Source organism: Bos taurus, chromosome 13 (assembly GCF_002263795.3).
Source record: "Bos taurus isolate L1 Dominette 01449 registration number 42190680 breed Hereford chromosome 13, ARS-UCD2.0, whole genome shotgun sequence".
Taxonomy (NCBI): Eukaryota; Metazoa; Chordata; class Mammalia; order Artiodactyla; family Bovidae; genus Bos; species Bos taurus.
The window spans coordinates 65,601,687-65,624,010 of NC_037340.1; the positions used below are offsets into that span (position 1 = coordinate 65,601,687).

At 46.4% G+C, this 22,324-nt stretch overlaps 1 protein-coding gene across 12 annotated transcripts in view; it reads left to right on the forward strand.

The window, feature by feature from the left end:
• Nucleotides 1-22,324, forward strand: part of DLGAP4 (DLG associated protein 4) — a 201,913-nt gene that overhangs the window by 167,350 nt on the left and 12,239 nt on the right. For 10 of the 12 annotated variants that reach the window (XM_010811462.3, XM_010811463.3, XM_059893034.1 and 7 more), the window contains 3 exons: nt 328-689; nt 3,174-3,262; nt 3,811-4,223. In XM_010811462.3, the coding sequence (XP_010809764.1) occupies nt 328-689; nt 3,174-3,262; nt 3,811-4,223 (864 nt within the window). Of the gene's footprint in view, nt 1-327; nt 690-2,838; nt 2,919-3,173; nt 3,263-3,810; nt 4,224-22,324 lie in introns of those variants that run through there. The other 2 variants (XM_059893033.1, XM_025000606.2) reach the window with 2 other exon arrangements.

The window sequence follows — 22,324 nt, forward strand, 5'->3', positions numbered from 1 at the left end:
TAACCATTCTTGAACTGTCCTGACCACACCTCTGCTGTCACCATGTTTGCCCCAGCTGGATAATCCCTTTGTGTGGGACTAAGAGGCGGAGGGTGGTGTTGTTCCCTGTGGGCATCCCCCACTAGACTTGACCTTGGCTCAGCATGAGGATGGGCAGGGCTCAGGTCTGTCTGTCTTGGTCATGGCTGTGTCTGACCCCCATTCTCCTCCAGAAATCCTCACCGAGGCCAGAGCTAGGGTCGGGTCAGGTGGGGCCTCAGCCCTGAAAGGGACTCCAGAGGGCTGGCGGCTTCACCCCTCCCCTGCCTTCCTCTCACCCATCTGCAGGTTCATCATGCCTAGTGGCGTATAAGAAGACCCCGCCACCGGTCCCTCCACGCACCACGTCAAAGCCGTTCATCTCTGTCACAGTCCAGAGCAGCACCGAGTCTGCCCAGGACACCTACCTGGACAGCCAGGACCACAAGAGCGAAGTGACGAGCCAGTCTGGCCTGAGCAACTCCTCGGACAGCCTGGACAGCAGTACCCGCCCACCCAGCGTGACACGGGGCGGTGTTACCCCAGCCCCCGAGGCCCCCGAGCCACCCCCAAAACATGCAGCTCTGAAGAGCGAACAAGGGACGCTGACCAGCTCTGAATCCCACCCCGAGGCCATCCCCAAAAGGAAACTGTCATCTATAGGAATACAAGTAGGGGCCCCTTTCGCACTCTGTCCTCGGCCTGCACCGCGCACCTGCCTGCGTGTAATTACATCTGGCGGAGGCCCACTAGGTCTCCTGGGTCACGGTGGTTTGTCTGTTTTGGGGGGTCGGCCCCAAGTGGCCAAACCAAATTCCACCCATAAGCCATGCCTTCCTCGAGGTCGCCCGAACGTGGTGTGGGCCGTGCAGCTGTGGGCACGTGTCCCCGCTCCAGCGATGGGTTGTCCCGGTGAATGTAGTTACACTCAGCCAGCCATCTCCTGTCCACTGTTTGCCTGTCCTTTGTCTGTCTGTTCACTCCACCCTTTGCCCTGCCAGCCGACATGTGGGAGACAGGACTGGCCCGACAGTTCTCTGATCCAAGGTCAGCTCAGGTGCGGAGGCTGCAGCCCTGCCTGGTGGTGGGAGCAGCGTGGAGCATAGACGCCAAGGGCCGGGGGGACCAGGACCCAGGGCCCTGGAGCCTTGGGGGTTGCTCCAGGGGGACTTTGCCCAGAGCCTTCTCAGGCCTTGGGGACAGGTAGGTTGCTCAAGGTGCCAGGCCCACAACAGATTGAGAAGTGGGACGTTGGTCCTGACGCCTCCCTCCGCAAGAAACGATCCAGGCAGATAATTCCCTGGGACCGAGGGGCCAAAGCCAGGAGATGCCTCGGGAAGCCGGGCTCACAGCGCACTCGTGACCGCAGAGCACAGCAGGGCCGGGTGCGCTAGCTTCCCCCGCACTGCTGCGCGGTAGCATGATCTCATAGCAGTACTTGTGCTGTGAGCTGAGCAGGGGAAACCTGGGCCCCGCCTGGCGACTTTCAAGAGCTGTGCTACGTCCTTAATTAAGTAAAGCACGCTCCGGGCGGGGGTGGGGCGTGGGGAGGGCAGCTACAGTGGGCTGAGAGCTTGGGGATGGCAGAGCCCCTCCTAACCCAAATGGCGATCAAGGACATCCAGGTGGCGTGCATGGTGGCTTAGATCAGACAGGCTCTCCGTTTCCCCGGCCACCCCTGGCCAAGTGCACGACAAAGCACCAGAATTACAGAAGGAACATGGGACTCTAAGGAGGGCTGAATGGACCAGAGATGGCTCACTGGCCAGATGCTTGCACTTGCTTCTTGGGGAGGCAGAGTTTAGGCAGCTCTGGGCTACAGTTTCGCCACGGACACAAGAAAGTTGGCCGGGAGACTTGTTTTCTGGTCTCCTTCGTAAGAAGTTCAGCCCCTGGCTTGCACGTCACTCTGGAGGGATTCTGAGGGGTACAGAAAACAGCCTAGTCTTGGTTGGGCAGCCCCACCCTCTCTTTGGCCAAACCAGACGCTCTCATCTTTACAGAAGACCCGAGGGAGAGTTAGACTCACCCTGATTCTTTCACTCAGAGGCTCACACAGGGCTGCGAACTCTGGCTCTCGGGCCCATCTAGGCTTCTCCCTGTCGGATCACCCCACCCCCATCCAAGCTCTCCAAGCAGTTCCTGGGAGCCAGTGATGCCACGTCCCCTGAGCTGGCTATAGCTGAAGAAGACATGCAGTTACACCCTCCATGGTGGGGAGGTGCCAGGCACTCAGCCCCGTCCCAGGAAGCCTCTCTAGCCTCTGTGAAGCCAAGAGACCAGAGCTTCCAATTTCCAGTGACAGTCCCAGCAACCCTCGTCCCATCCCTTAGTTCCTCAAATTGCTCAAACGTGGGTTCTCCCTCATTCATGAGGGGTGATGGGGGGGCTGGCCTGGCTACTCTGTGGCCACATACCTCTGTCCCAGGAATGAAAGGTAGGCCCAGAGCATCCCTGGTATAGAGAGAGAGTGCAGGCCTTGCGCGTGGCCCTGGTCCTACTGCCCCCCCGGCCCACTTGGTGCTGAAGGTAACCTTAGCTGAGTGTGATCAAGGCCCAGGGATGGCGTCCCGTAGGGCCCAGGGACTGGGCCGGCTGTGGCCTTGGTGACAGCTTTCAAATCCAGAACTGCTGCCCAAGGTTTGCCCCTCGTGTGGCGCCCCCAGCCTGCCCTTCAGCTGCAGGGTTGGGGGAGTGACCTCTGCCTCGAGACAGCCCGGCTTCAACTACACCAGATAACGGCTGTGGCTTTGTGTGTGTGTGTTTTCTTTCTCTTTCGTTGTCCTTTTTTTTTTTTTCTTCTCTCTGATGCGTGTAAAGGAGAGGACTAGAAGGAACGGTTCCCACCTCTCGGAGGACAACGGACCCAAAGCGATCGATGTGATGGCACCCTCCTCAGAGTAGGGAAAGGCGGTCCTCTCCACCCCATCCCACCTCCTGCCCGCCTGCCCTCCCGCCTCCGCGCGAATGAGCAGTGCCCGGCTTCACCTGGTCCGGCCTCGGGCCCACGTGCAGTGTCCGCATGCCTCGTGTGCGTCTGTCCGCTCGTCCGTTTGCGTCGTCCCACTAATGTGAATTTCAGCAGCAAGTGTGGTGTTTGTTTTTTTATTTTTGTCTTTGTCCCCGTGCCGTGGCTGTCGTTGTCCTTCAATAAGGTTGACTGCATTCAGCCAGTGCCAAACGAGGAGCCCAGTCCCGCTACCAAATTCCAGTCCATCGGGGTTCAGGTAGAGGACGACTGGCGGTAAGTGGCACCGAGGTGGTGGCTGCCTCTCCCCTCTCCTCTCCCTCCCTCTGCTCTCACCTCTCCCGCGCCTCCTCCTCCTGCTCTCCCTAACCCACTTCTCCTTGCTGGATTTCTAAGAACCAAGCTGGGTTGGGGGTGCGGGCGGTGGTCCAGGCGTGGGAGGCTGGGCGGGCGGGGCGGCCGGGTGTGCTGATGAGCAAGGGTGAGCGCTTGCTCCGTGAGAGGAATCAGCCACGGGGACTGAGGCCGGGCGGAGTCACGGCCCAGCACCCCCAATGTTGGTGGGCTTCCTGGCCCCGCTGCAGTAAACAGGCAACCTTATGACCTTGTCCGTGTGTGCGTGTGCGGGCAGGGCGGGGGGCTGAGCTGAGAATGAGACGGGGCTGTGGGACCCGCTTCAGGCGCATGGTGAGCAGACGATGCATCCGTTTCTCTGTCTCCCGTGTGTCCGGGTCGGGGTGGCCTCTGGTCTCTGACCCTCTTGGTGACTCACCCTTTCCTGTCCCCACCCCTCCTCCACGCCGTTCCCTCCCTGCCCCCCACAGAAGCAGTGCCCCCTCTCACAGCATGTCCTCCCGACGGGACACCGACTCGGATACCCAGGATGCCAATGACTCAAGCTGTAAGTCCTCTGAGAAGAGCCTCCCAGACTGCACCCCGCACCCCAACTCCATCAGCATCGATGCCGGCCCCCGGCAGGCCCCCAAGATTGCCCAGATCAAGCGCAACCTCTCCTATGGAGACAACAGCGACCCTGCCTTGGAGGCGTCCTCGCTGCCCCCGCCCGACCCCTGGCTGGAGACCTCCTCCAGCTCCCCGGCAGAGCCCGCGCAGCCCGGGGCCTGCCGCCGGGACGGCTACTGGTTCCTGAAGCTGCTCCAGGCAGAAACGGAACGGCTGGAGGGCTGGTGCTGCCAGATGGACAAGGAGACCAAAGAGAACAACCTCTCTGAAGAAGGTGGGTACTGCGAGGCCGGCTGGCTGGGGCAGACTGTGGGGGTGCCAGCCCTAAGTCTCCAGGGTTCGGCACGGGGAGTCTCTTTAAGTTCTCTTCTTAGGCTCAGTTGTGAGCCCACCTCTTATTTTCATTCTTGCTTTTCTTCCTTCTATCCACCTACATAACCAGCCTTTTTCCAGAAAGAATTTACGTCAGCAGCTGCTAGTTGCATAGGCTGTGGGGTCAGCCGCCCCCGGGGTTAAATCCCAGCTCATTCCTTACTAGGGAAGTGACCTGGGCAGGTTTCTCTGAGCCTGTTTCCTTACCTGTAATGTGGAGATAGTCCTACCGTCTGATGTAGTAGTACTTGTTCAAGGTCTGATGAAGTACCAAGCACAGAAACTTGGCACTATAATTATACCTTCAGCAGTTCCTTATTGAGCACCTACTGTGTGCCAAGCATCAAGGATCTAACTGTGGGCTCAGCAGGTGTGAGGAACTGTGAATGGGTGAGACAGAAATCATCTACTTCCCCACTTAGGTTTATGTTTATACCATACCTGTTCCCAAAAATTCCCCTGAGAAATTAGTTCAAGAAAGATCTAGGAATATGTAGGGAGGCTGGAGTCACAGGTGGTTGATACAGGGAAGGGAAGCTCTGGCCTCCAGTTTGCTCCCCTCCACAGACCAGCCAGGAGGGACAGGTCCTTAGATTGTCCAGAAGGGACGAAGCATCCCACTAACCCCTGGTGGGCAGGGCCTGAGGAAGACACCCCTTGATGCTGCAGAGTCCCTGTTTCTACTGTCTCTAGGCCAGTTCCCAGCTTTGATGTCACAGCAGGGAACTGTTGTGAGGTATATACCTAATGACTTCTTACAATACTAGTATTTACAAAATCAGAGCAGCGGCATGGATCCTGAACTGCTTCTAATAGAAACCATCCAGCCCTCTGGCCTTCTTCCTCAGCCTTCCCCACCTTCAGCTCTCAACTGCTCTGTCTTCTGGTATCTACCTTCAATATTTCTTTCATTTTTTTTTTAAATGGGAATACCTTTCATTTCCTCTTAAGTTAGTCATCATCATGTATTGAAATCGGCTATAACAGTTCATATTTAGCTCTGTCACCTCCACTTCCTGTGCCCCACCCTCCATATATTACATCAGTTTGGGGTTAAAAAAACAACCAGTATTTCTGTTTACTGTGAGCATGTAAGTGATGTTCACTGCAGAGCCTTGTAGTATGATTTCATTGTCTGATACGTCTTGTTTTTCCTAAAAAGAATGGTTGCCTCCTCTTCTGTATACTTTGTTTTCTAAGCTCTTATTTGTAATTTTTTTCACATGCCCCACAAGATCTGCCAGCCCACCATCGACATTGTTTCCCAGGTGTGCAGACGTATCAGATCATCTCATAATCTCCTGTTTTCTCCCAGCGCCCTCTGTCCCCGGCTGTGGTCTGGCCAAGTTGCTATCTAGGCCTGCTACCTAGCTGCTGTCCGGAGACTTCCCTTTTCATCACCTGAGACTGCCCGTAGCTACTTTCCTGCTTTTTGGATCATGTGGTCTTCTGTTTTCCTGGGTTTAGTCCTTCACTTTACTGGAACACACCTTCAGTTGGAGATAAATTTTTGGAAACCACCATGTCTTTTTTCGGACCTCATATAGTTTGGCTGAGTGTAAAGTTGAAAATAATAAATACCCATTATTTTTATATAAATGTAGATATATATATATAATATTAAATAAAATTGAAAATAATTTTCCCTTAGAACCTTAAAGAGGCTGTATTATACTTAGCTTCCATTACTTGTGCTTAAAAAAAAAAAAAATAAAGTGTGGATTTCCCTGGTGGTTCAGATGGTAAAGAATCTAACTGCAATGCAGAAGATGTGGGTTCAGCCCCAGGGTCGGGAAGATCCCCTGGAGAAGGAGATGGCAACCCCCTCCAGTTTTCTTTCCTGGATAATTCCATGGACAGAGGAGCCTGGAGGGCTACAGTCCATGGGATCACAAAACAGCTGGACACGACTGAGTAACTAAGACTTTCACTTTCACTTGTGCCTAAAAGTTTGAGGCCGATCCAGTTCTCAGTCCTTGGAAGCTGTTAAGTCTTCACTTCACCTCTTGTGAAGGTTCTAGATGCTGTGTCCTGGAATGGGTCTTTGCACCAGTGGTTAATAGGCCACTTGTATGTGTAGACTCAGACCTTTTGTTTCTGAGAAGTAGTCTTACATTAATTTTTAAAAAATAATTCCCTCACTTGTTTTGTTTTGTCTCTCTGAAACTGCTGTCACTCAGATGTTGGGTTTGCTGAGTTGATCCTGTCTCAGATCTTTTTTGTCTCTTTTTATTGTCTGTCTTTCTGGAAGGCTTTTTCTTTTTTTTTCCATGCTATAACAACTTTGAGATATAATTCACATGCCATAAAATTGACCCTTTTACAGTGTTACCATTAGTACAGTTAGTACACTCATAATGATGTGCAACCATCACTGCTGTCTGAATTCAGAACATCTTCATCACTCCAAAAGGAAACCCCATGACTATAAGCAGTCACCCTTCATCACCTCTGCCCCACTGTCTCTTAGCAACCACTAATTCTGTCTCTGCGGATTTGCCTATTCTGGACATTTATGCAAATTGAGTCATACAGTATGATCATGACAGGTCTTTTGTGTCTCACTTTTGCCTTTTTTTGCCACGTTTTGCAGGTTCATTCATGGTGTAGCATGTATCAGGTTTTCATTCCTTACCATGGAATAATACTCCATTTTATGGATATACTACATTTTATTTAAACATTTGTCTGTTGATGGACATTTGAATTGTTTCCACTTTTAGGCTAGTGTGAATAATGCTGCTGTGCACATTTGTCTACAAGTTTGTGTATATAACCAGAAGTGTAATTGCTGGGTCATATGGTTATTTCGTGTTTAACTTTTGGAGGAACCTGCTGAACTTCCATAATGACTGCTCCATTTATAACATTCCCACTAGCAGCACACCAGGGTTCTAATTTCCCCACCTCCTCACTTGAACTCCTGTAATTACTGCCCTTATGATTATAGCCATCACAGGGGGAAAGCAGTGCCTTGTTGTGACTTGGATTTGTGTTTCCACGGTGGCTAATAAAAGTGTATAGCATTTTTGCATATGCTACTTGTGTATCTTTTACTGGAGAAATCTATTGAGATTTGGAGGTTTTCCTGACTTCACTGTGTCCATCAAATGTTTATTAGAGCCATCCGTATAACAGCACTTTGTTACTCTGTTCCTTTTTAGTAACAGTTTTTCCTTGTTAAGTGGATAGAGTATCTTCTATCTTTCTAAGACCTACATATATATTTATTTAAGTTTTCACGTGTCTCTGTGTTCTCTCTGTTTCCTTTAGATGCTTCTTTCTATGTATCTTTTTCAGTTGGAATCTTTCTTGGAATGTCAAGTAATCTTTGGTTGTTTATTTATATTAAAAGTGAGCAACTAAAAAACAAACAAACAAACAAAAAAAGTGAGCAACTAACCCAGGAGCAGGAAGGGATGGAGTATAAGATTGCTGACTTTATTGTTAGCCTAGTAGTTCCTCTTGTTTTTTAATTTTATGATTTGATTTAAAATAGAACTTCAGAATTTCCTGGCAGTCCAGTGATTAGGACTTAGCACTTTCTCTGCTGTGTCCCAGGTTCAGTCCCTGATTGGGGAACTAAGAATCCCTCAGGCCATGTGGCATGGCCAAAAAATAAAATAAAACTTAATTTTAGAGTTAGCAAAAGCAAATTATATAAAAACAGCAAAAGTCATGGTAATATACTGGTGTGTTGGTAATATACAGTAATAGCATCAAAGATGAAAAAATAATTATTTAACCATCAGGATAAAAACTCTCTAATAGCAGGATAAAACTCATAACAGCAGATAAAACTATTATGAATAATGCCGCTGTGAACATTCATGTACAAGATTTTGTTTGACTACCTTCGTTCAAGTCTTTTGAGTATATAGCTGGGTGTGGAAGTGCTGGATCATGTGGTAATTCTTTAAATTTTTTTCATTTTGTTACTATGAAATATATGTAACACCTGCCATTTTAACCACTTTTAAGTGTAATGCAATGGCATTACTTATATTCACAATATTGTATATCACCAACATCTATTTCCAAAACTTTTATATCACCTCAAATTGAGATTCTGTACCTATTAAGCAATAGTTCCCCATTCCCCTCTGCACAGCCCCTGGTAACCTCTAATCTGCCTTCTGTCTCTATGAACTTCCCTATTCTAGATCGTTCATGTAAGTAGAATGATAGTGCTTGTCCTTTTGTGTCTGGCATGTTTTCAAGGTTCATCCACGTTGTAGCATATCGGAACTTCTTCCTTTTTATAGCTGAATAGTATATTCTACTGTATTTGAATATTGATACCACATTTGTTTGGTCCATTCACCTGTTGGTAGACATTTGGGTTTTTTCACCTTTTAGCTACTATGAATAATGCTGCGGTGAACACTGGATATAAGAATCTGTTTCATTCCAATTTTCAGTTCTTTTGAGTTTAAACCCAGAAGTGGAATTGCTGGGTCACATGGTAATTCTGTGTCTGGCTTTTTGCTGCTACTGCTGCTGCTAAGTCGCTTCAGTCGAGTCTGACTCTGTGCGACCCCATAGATGGCAGCCCACCAGGCTCCCTCGTCCCTGGGATTCTCCAGGCAAGAACACTGGAGTGGGTTGCCATTGCCTTCTCCAATGCATGAAAGTGAAAAGTGAAAGTGAAGTCTCTCAGTCGTGTCCAACTCCTAGCGACCCCATGGACTTCAGCCTACCAGGCTCCTCTGTCCATGGGATATTCCAGGCAAGAGTACTGGAGTGGGGTGCCATCTCCTTCTCCGTAGCTTTTTGAGGAATCGCCAAACTGTTTTCCACAGCAGTTGCACCACTTTACATTCCCACCAGCAATGCATAAGGGTTCCAGTTTCACTATATTTTTGCTAACACTTGTTATTCCATCTTTTGAAAAAAAAATTATAACCATCCTAGTAGGTATAAAGTAGTATCTTGTCATTTTGATTTGCATTTCCCTAATGACTGATAGAATTGATCCTTTTCAACTGTGGTGTTGGAGAAGACTCCTGAGAGTCCCTTGGACTGCAAGGAGATCAGCCCTGGGTGTTCTTTGGAGGGAATGATGCTAAAGCTGAAACTCCAGTACTTTGGCCACCTCATTCGAAGACTTGACTCAATGGAAAAGACTCTGATGCTGGGAGGGATTGGGGGCAGGAGGAAAAGGGGACGACAGAGGATGAGATGGCTGGATGGCATCACCGACTCGATGGATGTGGGTTTGAGTGAAATCCGGGAGTTGGTGATGGACAGGGAGGCCTGGCGTGCTGCGATTCATGGGGTTGCAAACAGTCGAACACAACTGAGCGACTGAACTGAACTGAATGACTGATACTAAGCATCTTTTCGTGTTCTTATTGGTCATTTGTATATCTTTGGAGAAATATCTAATTCAAATAATCTCTTTAATGGGGCTGTTTGTCTTTTTGTGGTTGAATTTAGGAGATCTTTACATATTCTGGATAATAGGCCCTTGTCAGATATATGATTTATAAATATTTTCTTCCATTTTGTAGGTTGTCTTTTCATTTTCTTCATAGTGTCCTTTGATGTGCAAAAGTTTTTAATTCTGATAAAATCCAATTTATCTATTTTTCTTTTATTGCTGTGCTTCTGTTTTTTTTTTAATTATGAATATATATTAATTTAATAAAAATTAAAATTAGGACAGGGACTTCCCTGGTGGTCCAGTGGTGAAGAATCCACCTTCCAATGCAGGGGACTCAAGTCTGATCCCTGGTCTAGGAACTAAGATCCCACATGCCACAGGGCAACTAAGCCCACACCCTGCAATTAGAGAAGCCCACGAGCTGCAGTGACAACCCAGCACAACTAAAACAAAACAAAAAAAGTTTTTTTTTTAATTGGGACAAAAAACAATGAGGCAGTGAGAGGTAACCAGCAGGTCTGTGGGCAGGGCCTTCTGAGAGGTAGGCTTGCAGACACCTCAGAATACTGGTTTCAAATAACAGTAAAAATCATGTCAGGATAACAAAGGAAGCCAGGTACTTAATATATAGTTACTAAAATAGTAAATAAGCCTGTGATGTGATAATATATGTACTTCTTTGTTAAGGCATGAAATAAACAGTCTTGCAGTCTGTCTGCTAAATTTTAAAGTAATGATGACAGCATTATTTCGAGATAACTGTAACCGCTGTAATGCGACGTGAAATTCTCTTTGATTTCTGTTGGTGACAGTGTGGCAGGGACTGCTGACCCTGAACCAAAGTATCTGTTGCCTATCTGAGTTTAAGGGCGTCCTGGTCCTTTCCTTAGAAGATCTTGAAACGTCAGTGTCTTTTCCCTGTACCCCTTCAGAATCTTCTTCAGAAAAGAATCCTCTAGTTTCTCCCTGGGGCCTGTGTCTGGTTGCTGGCATCCCAGATGCTAGGCAGCAGGAGGGCGCTCACAGACTATCATTCATTCCACGCCGTCCTCCACCGACCCTGCCTGGTAGCCTAGGGTTGGAGCACCTAGAGCAGCACTTTTAGTCAAAATATAATGTGAACCATGAACTTTAAATGTTCTAGGAACTGCATTTAGAAAGAAAAAAGAAATAGGTGAAGTTAATTTTAATACATTTATCTTATTCAGGATGTCCAAGTAGTAGTGTTTCAACATGTGTTCAACACAGAAAATTATTGAGGCGTTACATTACTTTCATACTAAATAAAGTCCAAAATAAATAAAGTCCAGTGCATACTTTATTGTCCATCTCAATCCAGACAAACCACATTGCAGCTGCTCACTTGCTTCATACGACCAGGAGCTGTCTATTAGACGGCACAGATGAGGAGAATAAGACTGGGGTTGAGGGGACTTCCCTGGTGGTCCAGTGGCTAAGACTCCACGGTCCCAATGCAGGGGCCCCCGGTTCGATCCCTGGTCAGGGACCTAGATCCCACATGCCACAACTAAAAGATCCTGCATGCCACAACTAAATATCCCACATACTGCAACCAAGACCCGGTGCAGCCAAATACAGTAAAAAAAAAAAAAAAAAAAGCCTAAGGCGGAGGTGCAAAGGTACCTTAGTGACAAAGTGTTGGTGGAGTAGGTTAAACTTTCTGGCACTATTCTTAATTCTTTCTGGATTGAGAAAAGGCTTCCCTGCTAAGGGTTATTATATCATGCCAAACAGTATTACCTTCCTGTAGTATTATGAGCACGTGCTCTTTCAACATGATAACATTTCTCAATAAGCAGTCCCAGCCCTTGCTATTGAACCCGAACTCTGCATGGAGCCCTTTTCCCAGCCCTGCATCTGTGGCTATAACTTAAGGACAGAATTGGTCACATTGCTCTGTCCCTTAGATTCAGGATAAGTATTCTGACTGCTCAGGTGAATCAGTAACACACAGGTGGCTGCCTTTCTCAAATAGGTTTTGTGTTATACCACCATTCATCTCCAGAACATTTTCGTCTTCCCCAGGCGACACTCTGTACCTATCAAACACCAACTCCCCATTCCCCCTCCCCCACCCCTGGGCCACCACCATTCTTTCTGTCTCTGTGAATTTGACTACTCTGCTAAGTCACGTCAGTCATGTCCAACTCTGTGTGACCCCATAGACGGCAGCCCACCAGGCTCCTCCATCCCTGGGATTCTCCAGCCAAGAACACTGGAGTGGGTTGCCATTTCCTTCTCCAGTGCATGAAAGTGAAAAGTGAAAGTGAAGTCGCTCAGCCGTGTCCGATTCTTCGTGACCCCATGGACTGCAGCCCACCAGGCTCCTCCGTCCATGGGATTTCCCAGGCAAGAGTACTGGAGTGGGGTGCCGTTGACTACTCTAGGCACCTCTATATAAATGGAATCATACGGTGTTTGTCCTTTTGTGACTGGCTTAGCATAATGTCCTCAAGATTCATTGACGTTACAGCTTCTATCAGAATTTCCTTCCTTTTTAAGGCTGAATAATATTCTCTTGTGGGGAAAGACCCACGTTTGCTTACCCGTTCGTCTGTCAGTGGCTACACAGATTGCTTCCATCTTTTGTCTGTTGCCAGTAACGACACTTGTATCTCTTAGGACCACAATTCTTCCTTGACGACCATGCTTTCTGATTAAATTTTGTGTGTCCACGCAAGGCCCTTGCCTAACTTACGGCCACAGGTTTTTTGTGTTTAATATTTATTTGCTGCATCGGGTCTTAGTTGCGGCACGCAGGATCTTTTTAGTTGCAGCACTCAAGCGTCTCTCTAGTTGTATCACGCAGGCTGTAGAGCACCTGGGCTCAGTAGTTGCTGTGCGCGGGCCAGGGATTGAACCTGCATCTCCTGCATTGGAAGGAGGACTTTTAACCACTCGACCACTGGCGAAGTCCATGGCCACAAGTTTGTTTTTTGTTCTTTTTTTTCTTATGGCCACAAATTTTAATGTCACTGTTCTTAGATCTCTGGAAGAGGGTTACCAAGGAGGTGCCTGAAGGAGACCGCGGTACCTGCATATCATGCAGAAACCTGGCGGAGATCCTCCAGGCATTGCAGCTGGAGGGAACAACAGGGACAAAGGCAGGGAAGCAGGGAAGGGCAGATTCCAGGAACCACGACTGAAAGAAAAGGATGGGAAGCGGGGGATGGGCGGATCACAAGAGTAGGAAGCTGACTGAGAGGGGCCTCAAATATCAGATCAAAGTATTGAGCATTACCCTCCAGGCAGGGTGGGGAGCAGCTGAAGATCTGAAGTAACAGTGAGATGGTCAGATTTTCTTATTAGAAAGCTCACCCTTGATTGCTGTGTTGAATAGGCTTTGGAAACAGGGAGACCTGGGGTGGAGGAGGAAGGAATGGATAAACAAATGTTTCTGAATGTTCTGAATGAACCAGCCAGAGGGGCCCTGGGTTGGAGTCAAGTGGAGAGCTCCAGTTTCCCTGGTCTGGGCCACGGGTGACTGGAGAGGTCATCAACTTGAAAGAGGGAGATGGAGGCAGGACGTGCCTGGTTGGTTAAGGGGGAGCCCTTGGATAAGCAAGATCAAGTTGTGCGCATGTCTTTCTTGCTGTTGAAGGAGGTGCAGATGAAAGGAACACTTAAATATAGCCTGTGGAAACTCCTGTGGCCTGGGGGCGTTGATGAGACTAGTTCCAGAGAAGCAGCCTTGGGCGCTGGGCGGCTGACCACGAGCCAGCTCTCAACATTCACCGTCCTGTTTACTCGCTTCTACCCATTGAGGTCTATTCAGTCACTCAGTCGTGTCCGACTCTGCGACCCCGTGAATCGCAGCATGCCAGGCCTCCCTGTCCATCACCAACTCCTGGAGTTCACCCAAACTCACCCCAGTGAGGTCAGACCTATTAAAATCCTGTCTTGAAGAAACAAACACATGGAAGCGAAGTGCTCCACGGCTTAACAGCTGTGTGACCTTCAGCACATCTGCGCCTGCTTCTCCCCATGTTCAGTGGGGATCATGAGCCCCACTCTTAGCCTACGGCGGGGGTAAGATGGGACCCTGTGTATGAAGAGTGCTTGGCCTGAGGGCCCAGTGGTGAATGATACCAGCTGTGCCTGCTGCAGCGACCGCCACCATCACCCTAACTTATAGATGGATGCAGCCCAAGCCAGGAACTGAAAAGGAGGCCCAGTGCTGGGAGGCTAGAGGTGAACAGGGGTGGAAACAGGGCCAGCAGCCCGAGGGAGGGGGCCCGCCATCCTGTCTCCTAGGTGCCCTCGAGAAAGGGAGCTATGAGAGAGACCTTGGGTGAGTCACCTCACTTCTCCAGGCCTCCACTTCCTCACATGTGACTTGGGTGGACCAGTATCAACCCCACCGGGCTGTGTATTAATGCAAGATTAGAAACACGAAGCCCTTGGCAAGAACCCAAAAGATGCTACCAAAAGATGGTAGCATCAACATCTTTTTTTATGGATATAATTTTATTATTTATTTATTTTTGGCCATGCTGAGTCTTCGTTGCTGCACGGGCTTTTCTCTGATTACAGTGAGCAGGGGCTACTCTTCATTGCAGTGCGAGGACTTCTTATCCAGTGACTTTTGTTGTAGCTCCTGGGCTCTAGAGTGCAGGCTCAGCAGCTGTGATGCACAGGCTTAGTTGCTTGGTGGGATGTGAGATCTTCCCAGACCAGGGATAGAACTCATGTCTCCTACGCTGGCAGGCAGTTCTTTACCACTGGGCCACCAGAGAAGTCCTGTATGAGTTTTAGGATTGATTTTTCTGTAGCTGCAAAAAAAATTACTGGAATTTTGATAGGAATTGTATTGAGTCTGAAGATTGCTTTGGGTAGTATTGACATTTGAACAATATTAAGTCTTCTAATTCATGAATAAGGAGTGTGTTTCCATTTATCATTAATTTCTTTCAACAGGGTTTTATAGTTTTCATTGTACTAGTTTATCACCTCCTTAGTTAATTCCTAAATATGTTGTTCTGTTTGATGGTATCATAAATGGAATCATTTTTATAATTTCCTTTTCAGGTATTTATCATTAGTATATAGAAATGTAACTGATTTATTTTTGGCCACACAACATGGCTTGCAGGATCTTAGTTCCCTGACCAGGGATTGAACCCAGACCCTCAGCAGTGAAAGTGCAGAGTGCTAACCACTGGACCACCAGGGAATTTCTGAAATGCAACTTATCTTTGTGTACTGACTTTGTATCCTAATCCTACTTGCTTTGCTAAATTCATTTATTAGTTCTCTCAGATTTTTTTGGTGGAATCTTTAGGTTTTCTACATACAAGGTCATATCATCTGCAAACATTATTTTACTTCTTCTTTTCCAATTTAGATGCCTTTTATTACTTCTTGCCTAACTGCTCTGGCTGAAACTTGAATCCTATGTTGAATCGAAGTGATGAATGTGGGCACTCTTGCCTTATCCCTTATCTTAGAGAAAACACCCTGGAGTATGATGCTCATTGTGGATTTTTCATATATGGCATTTATTTACTGAAGTAGTTTCATTCTATTCTTGGTTTACTGTTTCTCTCATGAAAGAGTGTTGAATTTTGTCAAATGTTTTTTCTGCATGAATTGATTGTATGGTTTTTGCCTTTCATCCTGGTGATGTGGCATATTTCATTGATCAGCTTTCACATGTTGAACCATCCTTGCACTCTAGGAATAAATCCCACGTGGTCATATGTATAATCCTTTTCATATGCTGCTGAATTCTGTATTTTGTTGAGTATTTTTGCATCAGTGTACATAAGGGATGCTGGCCTGTAGTTTTCTTGTAGTATCTTTGTCCAGCTTTGATAACAGGGTAATGCTGGCCTCATAGAATGAGTTAGGAAGTGTTTCCTCCCCTTCAATTTTTGGAAAAGTTTAAGGAGTGCTTTTGCTGCTGCTGCTGCTAAGTCACTTCAGTCTTGTCTGACTCTGTGAGACCCCAGAGACAGCAGCCCACCAGGCTCCCCTGTCCCTGGGATTCTCCAGGCAAGAACACTGGAGTGGGTTGCCATTGCCTTTTCCAATGCATGAAAGTAAAAAGTGGAAGTGAAGTCGCTCAGTCATGTCTGACTCCTAGTGACCCCGTGGACTGCAGCCTACCAGGCTCCTCCGTCCATGGGATTTCCCAGGCAAGAGTACTGGAGTGGGTTGCCATTTTCCAATGGTCATGTCTGGATGTGAAAGTTGGACTGTGAGGAAAGCTGAGCACCGAAGAATTGATGCTTTTGAACTGTGGTGTTGGAGAAGACTCTTGAGAGTCCCTTGGACTGCAAGGGGATCCAACCAGTCCATTCTGAAGGAGGTCAGTCCTGGGTATTCATTGGAAGGACTGATGCTACAGCTGAAACTCCAGTACTTTGGCCACCTCATGCAAAGAGTTGACTCATTGGAAAAGACTCTGATGCTGGGAGGGATCGGGGGCAGGAGGAGAAGGGAAGGACAGAGGATGAGATGGCTGGATGGCATCACCGACTCGATGGACATGAGTTTGGGTGAACTCCAGGAGTTGGTGATGGACAGGGAGGCCTGGCGTGCTGTGATTCATGGGGTCGCAAAGAGTCAGACACGACTGAGCGACTGAACTGAACTGAAATTATGGTGGAGGTAATGAAGATAATGGTGACCTCCTTCAAAAGATCCCATGCATGAACTGCTACACTCAGTGCCCCCAACCGTGCAGCAGGCCGCCACAGACCCACACCCCACCTGAGACTCCCAGACACCCACAGGCAAGTCTGGGACAGTCTCTTGAAGGGTCACTGCTTTCTCCTGGGTCCTGGTGCACAAGGTTCTGTTGTGCCCTCCCAGAGCCTGTTTCCCAGTCCTGTGTAAGTTCTGGCAGCTGTACAGTGTGGGTAATGGTGGAGTGCTTTTAGTCATTTTTAAATGACGGATTTCAGCAGTGAAGCCACCGACTCCAGAGTTTTTCTTTGTTGAGAGTTTTATTACTAATTCAGTCTCCTTACTAGTTACAGGTCTATTCAGGTTTTATATTTTTCATGATATAGTCTTGGTAGGTTTTGTTTTTCTATGAATTTGTCCATTTCATCTAGGTTTTCAAATTTGTTGATGTACAGTTATTTTAAGTACTCTCTCATAATCTTTATTTCTGTAGAATTGGTAGTAATATGCCCACGTTCATTTTTGATTTTAGTATTTGAGTCTTTTTTTCTTAGTCTTCCTAGCTGAAGTACTGTCAGTTTTCAAAGAGCCAACTTTTGGTTTTATTGATTTTCGCTATTGTTTCTCTCTTTCACTTATTTCTGCTCTAACCTTTATTTCCTTCCTTCTGCTAGCTGTGGGTTTAGTTTGTTCTTTTTCTAGTTTCTTAGGTTGTAAGTTAGGTTGTTGATTTGAGATCTTTCCTAAGTTTTTTAATGTAAATGTTTATGGCTATAAATTTCCCCCTTAGCATTGCTTTTGCTGCGTCCCATCAGTTTTGGTATGTAACATCTTTTGTTTTCATTTGTCTCAAACTATTTTCCAGTTTCTCTTGTATTTCTTCTTTGATCTATTGGTTGTTCAACTGTGTATTAATTTCCACAGTTTTGTGAATTTTCCAGTGTTCTTTTTGTTACTAATTTCTAATTTTGTCCTCTTGTAGTCGAATAAGATACTTTGTATAATATTATCTTTTAAAAAGTCTACTGGGGCTTAATTTGTAGCCTAACACATGGTCTGTCCTGAAAAATGTCCCATGTATACTTGAGAAGAATGTGTATTCATTTGTTGGGTGGAGTGCTCTGTATGTGTCTGTTAGATGTAGTTGGTTTATTATGCTGTTTAAATCCTTTTCCTTACTTATGACTGGTGTTCTATTATCGTGAATTAGGTATTGAGATCTCCAGCTGTTGCTATTAAAGTTTGGGGGGTTTCTTGTTTTTTTCATATGTAGGTGTTTAATCCATATGCAATTTGCATTTGTGCATTCTAAGATCTCATCTTACTTTTTCATATGCAGAGCCAGTTGTCACAACACATTCCTGAGTCTCTGCTTTCTTTGCTGATTAGTCATAGCAGTCATAACCTCTGCCGAGAATTCTACACACGCAGGGGTGTGTCTCTGAGTTCTGTTCTCTTCTGCTACCCTTTTGTCTGTTTCTGTGTTAATACGACTTAATTGCCATAGCTTTTTGGCATGCCTTGGCATCTCAGAGGGTGAACCCCCTTCCCTGTTCTTTTTGTTCTGAAAGAAAAAGTCTACTTATATCTTCATTCTTCCAATCCTAATTTTAGAATTAGTATATCAAATTCCTTAGAAAAACTTTGCTGAATCACTGACTAGAAATAGAGTGTATAGATTACCTTGGGAAAAACTGATACCTAAAAAATACTGAGTCTTCTTAGCTATGAATGCAGTTTATCTCTTCATTTATTCAGATCTCCTTCTTACATGCTCCTTTTCAAGTTTGAGTAACATATCTATGAAGACTACGTATTTGTATTAGATTTATTCCTTGCTACTTCCTAGGTTTGTATTTTTTTTGGTAGTAAAATGAGTTTCTATATTTGCATACTTAGCGTTGAGACACCCACACTGATCTTGTGTCCCGAGACCTGTTCAGCTCTCAGTCCTCTTGGAGTCACATCATAAATGATCACTTTTGCTCGAATGGCAATTGCATGTCTCCTTCTAATCTTACTGTGTCTCATGCGCATCTTGTGTAACTGCAGGAGTGTCAGGACATTGTGGGACAGTAGGAAGACAGCGGCATCCTTCCCTTGGTCCTGACCTTCATTCAGTGAATATTCAGTGAATATTTACTGAATTCTTTCCACATGCCAGCTCCTGGGGATGTAGCAGAATAACATGAAGTCCCTGCCCTCATGGAGCTTACATTCCTTATGGGGAGAGACAGAAAATAACCCCAGTGTGCAGGATGGTCAGACATGCAACAGAAAACAAAGCCCAGTAAGAGCAGGATGCAGTGCTGCGTGGCTGGGGCAGTGTTGCTGTCCCCCGGAGTGTGGTCAGGGAAGGCCTCCCAGATAAGGCGACCTTGGAGCAGAAGCCAGAAGGAAGGAAGAGAGAAGCAGTCTTAGAACTCTGAAGATCAGAGAACTCCAGTGGTGAGCAAGAGCTTGACCTGTTCCAGGCTTGGGGAAGGCCGCCAGTATAGCTGCAGGAGTGAGAAGGGGGGAGATGGGGGATGAAGTTGGTGTGGCGGAGCCCCAGATCACAGAGGGCCTCAGAGTAAAGGCTTGGCTTTGACTGCCCAGAAGAGAACACACTGGAGAATTCTGAGCCCTGCAATGTGACATTCTTTTTTACAGGATTAATCTAGTTTCTCTGTTCAAAAGAGAGTGGGGGGAGGGGTGCAAGGGGAAGCTGGAAGATGACTTAGGAGGAAGTAACAGGATCTGGGGAAGAGAAGATGGAGACTGTAGATTGTTTAAGGGAGGGGTGAGATTCTGGGTGTATCTGCAAGGTAGAGTAGGATTTCCTGACAGGGTTGGATATAGACTTAAGAGTGAAAGGAGTCAAAAAAGATTTGGTGTTGTGAGTCACAGAAAGGATGGAGCTGCCCCTGCAATAGGAAAGACTAGTGTAGATATCGGGAGAAAAGTCAGGAGTTTGGTTTTGAACGCTATCAAATTACGTATCAAAGTGGAGATGTCAAGCAGGCAGTTGGATACATGAGTCTGGTCTCCCCAGGTCTCTGGGTTGGAGATCATATTTGAAAGCCATCCAAGTACAGACTTAAGGTCAAAAATGAGACGAGAACTCTCAAGAGAGAATCAGCTGTGTCAGAGGCTTTTCTGATGGGCACAGCAGGGCAGATTTAGGAATGTGAGGTCATCACAGGCTTCAAGAGCTGGTCTGCTTTGGAGGTGGTGGAGTGCCGAGGGGAGGACAGCCTGACTGAAGAAGGATTAAGAGAAAATAGAATAACTGGGAGACCACAAGTACAGATGACTCCATTGATGAAGTTTTCTGTTCAGGGAGCAGAGAAATGAAGGGAGCGAAGGGTCAAAGGGGAGGGCTCGGATTTTTCTGTTGTTCTTTTTATGTTTAAATGGAGTGTTACAGGCACATTTCTATATTGTTGAGAATGACTGCAGGAAAAAGGAAATTCATTATGCCGGAGAGAAAGGGGATAACTGTTGGATGACATTCTTAGGTGGGCGAGAGGGAACTGAACTAGTGGAGAACACACAGTTCCTCCAGAGTGACAGGAGGAAGCTGTGTTCGGGGAACCCTGCAGTGGGGGAGCAGAGTTACCAACACAGACTGAGAAGGTCAGAGGGGAATCAGGAGGTTGGGGAGCATCTGAAATGGTCATGGAGGAGAGCGAAGGAACCACATGCCAGATGAGGCTGTAGAGGGAGATCTGAGTGGGGATGTTAATCCAGAAGACGGGCTCCTTTTTATTTTGTTGTCAGCGTAATTGTGTTGTATTAGGGGATGTGTATCATGCACTTAAAATTGTTTTTTTTTTTTAATTTTGGTTGTTCTGGGTCTTGGTGCTTTGTGAGGGCTTTTTCTCTAGTTGCTGTGGGGGTGCGGGGGGCTACTCTTGGTTGCAGTTCGTGGGCTTCTCGCTGCAGGGGCTTCTTCTGTTGCGGAGCACAGGCTCTGGGGCATGGGCCTTAGTACTTGCAGCTCAAGGGCTCAGTAGTTGCGGCTCCTGGGCTCTGAGCAAGGGCTCAGTGGTTGTGGCCCATGGGCTTTAGTTGCCCCCGAGGCATGTGGAATCTTCCCAGACCAGGGATCGGACCTGTGTCCCCTGCATTGGCAGGTGGACTCCTATCCACTGTACCATGAGGGAAGTCTAGCACTTTCTATAAAATGGTGAGTTGGTCCATTTCTCCTTAAAGTTTTGTCACATTTTGCTTTATGTTATTTTGAAGATATCTTAGATGTTTGCTTTATGTTATTTTGAAGATATCTTAGATGTACGAAGCTCAGGATGTAATAATATCCCTGGTGAATGTTTAGTGATTCATTCTATTTTTCCAGATGCCTAATTGTGTTTTGCCTCAAAGTCTTTGTTGTAAAGTGTTGAGAGTATTGCTGTACCAGCTTTCCTCGGTTAGTGTTCATCTGCCACACAGCTTTCAGTCCTTTCAACTTTTCACTCGCCTTATAATTATGCCTCTTATACACATATACCTGAGTTTGGTAATCTGTTCAGTCTGTTGATTTTTATTTCAAAAGTAGAAAATGTCACCCATTTACAATGGGATTGCTCCTTTTTGGATTTATCCTTACCATGTTATTTTGTGCTCTTCATTCTACTTTTTAGAGGTTTCTTTTTTTCCCTTTCTTTTCTTGCCTTCTTTTGCATTAACACACCTCTCTCTCTCCATTCCCATTGCTATTTTGAGGCTGTGTTTTAATTTGGATTCAGTTCAGTTCAGTCCCGCAGTTGTATCCGACTCTTTGCGACCCCATGAATCGCAGCACGCCAGGCCTCCCTGTCCATCACCAACTCCCAGAGTTCACTCAGACTCACGTCCATCGAGTCAGTGATGCCATCCAGCCATCTCATCCTCTGTCATCCCCTTCTCCTCCTGCACCCAATTCCTCCCAGCATCAGAGTCTTTTCCAATGAGGTCTGCCTATAAATAACATTTAAAAAGGAAAGAAAAGGTGGTTTGAACAAGACTTGATTTCTCTCACATTCAGGAATGTGTGCAATAGTAATGCTGTAGCCCCAGGCTTGCTTCTTTAGGTTCGATGTCATAATCGGCTTCCATTCATGAGATCTTCTCATCTTTCCCAATGGCTGCTGGATTCCAGAACCCCGAGAGCATTCCAGCTGCAAAGGAACCAGTAGCAAAATAGAACAAGCCAGCCCCACCTACCACTCCCACTTCTATCCCTTTGACCAGACTTCTCATAGCTTGTCGCAAGGGTAGCCTGGGAAATGCCTGAGTCCGGGCAGCCATGTATGTGCCCAGTTAAAACTACAGGTCCCCCCCAGAGTACTTGTTTTCAAACGTCTGTGCCGCGCTTGCTGGACAGAGTGTGCATATTAGAGATAGGACATCATACTAACAGCAGAAGTCGTTATTCAACCCTGGTACTCATGTAACTTATTCTATGACTTTGCATACCATGTCTCATATTTTCCGTTTGACAGTACTTTGTCCTAGAAAATCCAGTTTGCCTGAGAAATTCCTGTGTTTTATTTCATCTGAATAAAGTTGCTGTTTCAAACAAAATAAAGAAAAGGTTCTACTTCTGAGGGAGAAGGAGAGACAAATGCTAGGACAACTAGCCATAACCACCATAGAAGTTATGCACCGTATTTCTGTTCCTTTAACACTTAAAATTGTAAAAGCAAGTTATTCAACATTTTTACCTTTCTCCCAAACAACACAAAAGCCTTAACATATAATTTATCTAATTGTTTTCTTATGATTTAAAACCGCACACATTATCATTATATAATTTTCAATTATCTAAATGTGTGTATAAATAATAACTCCCATGTGTTTATCATTTTCTTTGTTCATAATTCCTTATCTCAGATCTTCCTTCCTGGATCATTTTCTTCTTCGCTGAGTTCATCCTTTAGAACTGTCTTTTTTTGGCTGTGCTGGGTCTGGGTTGCGTCACATGGGCTGTCTTCGTTGCAGCG